Genomic DNA, 5,157 nt, shown 5'->3' with positions numbered 1-5,157 from the left:
CCCTTCCAGTCTCAGAAACCCACTGGAGCAGTTCTGCCCTGTCCCATAGGGCCGCTGAGGCAACGAGTCAGGTGTATCTTGAGTCAGCAGCCTGGCTTTTTCCTACACGACTCACATTGCGCAGTGGCTGCGTGGCGTTTAGGTTTTAAGCAGGACCGCCTTTGTTGTATGCTTTATGCGTTGTGCGCACGTTTTAAACAAGGCTACCTTGAGACGACCTTCATTTTACCATCCACATTTCCTATCACAATGAGATGCAAATTAAGGGGGGGAAACCCAGCAATGCACCGTAGACATAAACAGGTGCTGACAGCGTAGCGAGTCGGGCGTTGGGTTGCTAACAGCAAGGTCAGAGGCTGGAGGTCATCAGCCGCTCCACGGGAGGAGGAGGAGGCGACGCTCCTGTGAAGGAAGATCTGTGTATCATCCCGGGACCTCAGCGGGGCCAGTTCTGCTCTTCCTCCGTGGGCACCCCGAGGCAGGGTCAGTTCAGTGGCAGTGGGTTTGTCTTTCTGGACCAGGGTCATAAATAAAACACATCTCCTGACTAGAGTGCTGAGAATGAATGGTGGTTGAGTGAGAAGCCCCGTGGAGAGAGACGGAGGGGCTGCGCCCTTTGGAAGAAGAAAGGTAGCGTCACCCATCTCTCCCTGTGGGCTTCCATGTTGGGCCGTGAATGTTCCTGAAACACAACCCACCTGCAGAGCTACACTCGGCTCATTCAATGTATGCAGCTTGGTAAATGTCCACGCTGGGCACACACTCCTGTACCTCACACCCAGATCTCAAGACAGGTCACGACCCACCACTCAGAAGCCCAGCCTTTCCCCTGGCCGCCTCAGTCCACTTGGTCTGGGCTTCTGCAGGGAGCAGCTGTGCAGTTTTCCCTGCCAGCTCCCCGCAGCCGTGGACATAGCCCGTGTTCATCCTCACACGGCTGCAATCGTATCCCGCCACACAGGTGGGATTCCACCCCGCTGCCAGACGTCTGGGTTGCTTCCACTTGTGGGCTTTAGCCACTTTGACTCGCTTCTCGTCTAGCTGCTGTTTTATATGACAGTTCCCAGTGCTTTGGGCCTGGAGGCCTGGCTTGTGGCCCGTTGGGCAGCTCTGGAAACCCTTCTTGAGGCTCAAGGTTCTTCCTGCCCATGACACCGTGGACTGCTAATCGCCTCCTGACTAGTTTCCTGTGGGTAAGCCCACGTTTCTGCGTGTCCGCTGCGCTGACCCACTCTCTTTCTCCTCCCTCCCTCTGGTTTAGTCGTCTCTGCATAAGATGAAAGAGTCCAGCCCATTGATGAGTAGAAACATCTCTGACAAAATGCACTTTCGAGCCATTCAGCATGAGTCTTCAGACACCTTTAGCGACCTGTCGCCCACGTTGCCAGGGGAGCCTCCAGAGCACCCCCTTTTGGATGAGCGCAAGCATCCGATGGAGGTGCAGTTCGTGCCCGAAGACGATGTGGAGGCCTTGGGAGCAGCAGCACCCCCTGTACCTGCAGGAGAGGAACACAAGCCCCCCTCTACTGGCACAGCGCAGACCGCAAGCAAGACGGACTCCCCGTCTCGGAAGAAAGGTACAAAGACGGGGCTCACAGAGGACAGCTCCTCTATCGATTCTCAGGGTTCAGTCCTAGGACACTCAGACCCATGGAGGCCTTGGGGATCGAGGAATCAATCTCCTCCTTTTGCAGGGCAGGGCCTGCTGAGGGCCTACTGTGCTCAGGGCCTTCGGGCAGAGGGTCTCCTCCTCCTACTGTGCAGTCGAACCAAGCTCCCTGCCACCACGCCTAGTTCTACAGGGTAGAACCCCTCCTGTGAGATTCCAAGATGCCAACGCTTTCCAGGAGTGGAAAGCCTCATCTTTCTCCCTGCGAGCGGCTGGTGGGCTCGAACTGCTGACCCAGTGGCTAGCAGCTCAATGCATAACCGCAGAACCGCCACACTGCCTTGACCCCTCTCGATCACACTCTGGGGCTGCATTGACAAAGCGACCTTGAGAAAGTGGATGACTACGCTCACCTCGGTCCCCCCGTCACTCTCTAGCCCACTCTCCTGTTTCAGTGTCTCCATGTCACTTGTCACTGTTTCCAGTGGTTCACACGTCTCTGTTGCCTGCTGACCCCCTGTGGGAACACATGCCCATGAAGTCAGGGTGCTTTTCTGTCTGGTGTTTGGTGCAGACCCGTCGCTGTGCCAGGCACGGTGAATGCTAGTTAAGCCACCTGGCCGCAGAGGCTGGGCCTTGTTCCCCGATGTGACCCTTTCGCACCCCCCCCACCCCCCCTACGCCGCAGATAAACGCAGCAGACATCTCGGGTCCGACGGCGTCTACTTGGATGACCTCACAGATATGGACCCCGAAGTGGCGGCTCTGTATTTTCCCAAAAAGTAAGATTTCCTTTTCACCCACCTGCCGTTCCTGTGGCTGGGGCGTTCCTCAGGGGAGTCGGCTTGTTCTCTTTAAACCTCTGATTGGAGCACCAGTCAGAAAGGCTGGGAGGGGCTTCTGCCTTCCTGGGAGAAGCACCCCGTGGGAAGACTGGCTCTCGACGGACACTGTGTACCCTGGGGTGGGGTGGGGGTGCTCACCTCTCTGGGTGCAGCTGCACGGGGCCGGCTTTCCATCTGTAGGACAGGCGCATGGGCCTGGGTGAGCCTGAGCTCTGGGCTGCCGTGGCCCTCGCACCTCTGCAGTGACCCTCACGGTGTGGGCACCCCTCCCCAGGAGAGGTTCTCTGGTGACCCGTGGGGTGTCATCCTCAGCTCCTCCTAAGTACCCCCACCCAACTCCACTCTCACACCGAGACCTGCTCAGAGCAGCGCTGTGGAGGGTTTCTGAGACCGTAATTCCCCATGGGAGCAGGCAGCCTCCTCCTTCCCTAGTAGAGCAGCAAGCGGGTGAGTTTGAACTGCCACCCTCGCAGTTAGCAGCCGGGCACTCACTGCACAGCGCCGGTTGCTTTCTCTTTAGTTGATTTCCCACGGGCTTCGGAGGGGACCCAGTTGTGTCATCAGCTAGAAAGAATTTTCCCTGCGGAGGTGAATTTATTTGGCTTCTCTTTCTCGGTCAGGCAGGCCGTAATTAACGAAACGTCTGCCCTGAGACGAAGCCCTTTGCTGCTCTGTGACAGCAGAGGCCTAGAGAGTTGAGTTGACAATTGAAAATTCTCAGGACAGCCTCTGTCCCCCACCCCCACCCCCACCCCCAGTGGAGACCCTGCTGGCCTCCCCAAACATGCCAGTGACAACGGAGGCCGGTCAGCTAACCAGTCACCGCAGTCCGTGGGCAGCTCGGGCATCGACAGCGGCGTGGAGAGCACCTCAGACGGCGTGAGGGACCTGCCTTCCATCGCCATCTCTCTCTGCGGGGGCCTCACGGACAACAGGGAGATCACCAAAGGTAGCCCACCCCACCCCCACCCGCGGGAGCTGGTTTGTAAGCCAAGAGCACCCTCTTGTGGAAGCTTGTGGGAACTTCCAGAGACCAGTGCCGTTCCTGCCACCAGAGGCTTAGTGTGGAAGGACCATGCTGCTGACCAGCGGACCGCAGCATTCTCTTGATCACATGTGGCCTTAGGTGGCGACACATCCATTGGGTGACTCAGCCCTTCACGGTCAGGCTGCCCGTGTGTGGAGCAGCTTGGTGGTCTCCTGAGCGTCTGCACTCCCGGATCTGAAAACCACAATTCAGTGCCGGGGAGTTGATGCCCACCCAGTGACCCTCTAGGACAGGGTAGAACCGCCCCTGTAGGTTTCCGAGACCGTCACTCTTTACGGGAGTAGTGAGCCTCGTCTTTCTCCCCTTGGAGTGGCTGGTGGTTTCGAACTGGTGACTTGGGAGTTAGCAGCCCAACGGGTCACCACGACGCCAGCAGGTAATGAAAAGACAGCGCTCTGGAAGTGCATGAGAAAGGGGCCCCCAGTTTGCCAGAGGAGGTGTGCAGAGGGCACTCGGGTGGCCTGGGTGATTCTCCTCACCTCGTGTAACGCACAGGTGGAAATAATGCGCACAGAACTCTCAGGAACTGGCGCTCCAGGCCGCTGCAGTTTGGGGAGAAAAGTATCTAGTGCATACGTTGTCTGCTGGAGTGTCCACTGTGTTTGTCAGGATGGTCTTTCTAGGGTCTCCCAACTGTTCCATGGGCATGTGCCCCAGGAACCCAGGAGGTGCAGTCAGCGCTAGATAACTGGTGCACGAACTCCTTGGTTAGACCTAGCTGCCCCGTGTGCCTTCCCCTAACCCTCCGACAGTCTTTTCTCTTACTGGCTCTGCCTGCATTTTGTGGTAGGGATCTGGACGGGCCATGTGTTCATTCCCTCTGCCCCTCACGAGCCCCTATCCCTTTCCCTGCCTCCCCGGGGATGTCCCCGCTGCCTCGTCGGAACTGTGTGTTTCTTCTCACACAACTTCAGTGCCCGCTTGATGCCGGTGCCTGTCCCAGCCTGCCCTCCCTGAGGGTGGGCTCAAATGAGACCATCTGCTGTCTCTCAGGTCCCATTCAGCATCTCCCCAGGGAAGAGGTGGGTACTAATCTGACTCAGGGAGGCAGCCTTCGCCCCAGGCAAGGCATACTGCACGGCCTAATGGGTGAGAGAAGTGGAGTGCAAACAAGGCTTTCGGCCAATGCTCTTCACAGAACTGAGGTTTTGGGGTGTTAGGACCACCGCCCCAGCGTGGGACTCCGAGACCACCTGGCCTGCTGGTGGGAGAGTGCCCCTCACACCTGCCATCGTCTCCTCTGCCTCGGGCTGGTGGGGCTTTTTCTGTGCTTCTGCATACCAGAGGCCCCAGCAGTTACTGATGAATTCTCAGACTCCACTTCCCTGCGCCGTGTACCCTATGCAGCCAGGCAGCGACTCCCATTGTCCGTCCTCCAAACAGGTGCCAGTCAGGGTCATCGCTACTGCCAGCAGGTACGGGGCAGGGCAGGTGCTCTGTGTCCATTACCGGATCAGTCCTCAGACCTCCCAGGGCAAGGGCCATTCCTGCTGTAGCCGAGGGGCCTGAGGCTTGGGAGAGGACTCATGTGACCCCAGCCTGATTCAGTGTTGCTTGAGGCCAGGGGATCCGTCTTCAGAGCTCTACTTAGCTGTCGGCTCGCTCTGCAAATGCGTATATTACTATACAAGGGGTCCTGGAAAAGTTCCCGGAAG

General features: G+C 58.0%; 1 protein-coding gene across 4 annotated transcripts in view; it reads left to right on the top strand.

Annotated features, from left to right (window-relative positions):
- LPIN1 (lipin 1) overlaps positions 1-5,157 on the top strand; it is a 180,842-nt gene that overhangs the window by 128,957 nt on the left and 46,728 nt on the right. For all 4 annotated transcript variants that reach the window (XM_045286973.1, XM_045286974.1, XM_045286976.1 and 1 more), the window contains exons 8-10: positions 1,262-1,577; positions 2,298-2,391; positions 3,213-3,403. In XM_045286973.1, coding sequence (XP_045142908.1) covers positions 1,262-1,577; positions 2,298-2,391; positions 3,213-3,403 — 601 coding nt within the window. The remainder of the gene's footprint in view (positions 1-1,261; positions 1,578-2,297; positions 2,392-3,212; positions 3,404-5,157) is intronic.

This window comes from Echinops telfairi, unplaced genomic scaffold, assembly GCF_000313985.2.
Source record: "Echinops telfairi isolate 266 unplaced genomic scaffold, ASM31398v2 ScPeMD7_9;HRSCAF=40, whole genome shotgun sequence".
Classification (NCBI taxonomy): Eukaryota; Metazoa; Chordata; class Mammalia; order Afrosoricida; family Tenrecidae; genus Echinops; species Echinops telfairi.
This window is presented reverse-complemented; position numbering and strand designations above follow the sequence as displayed.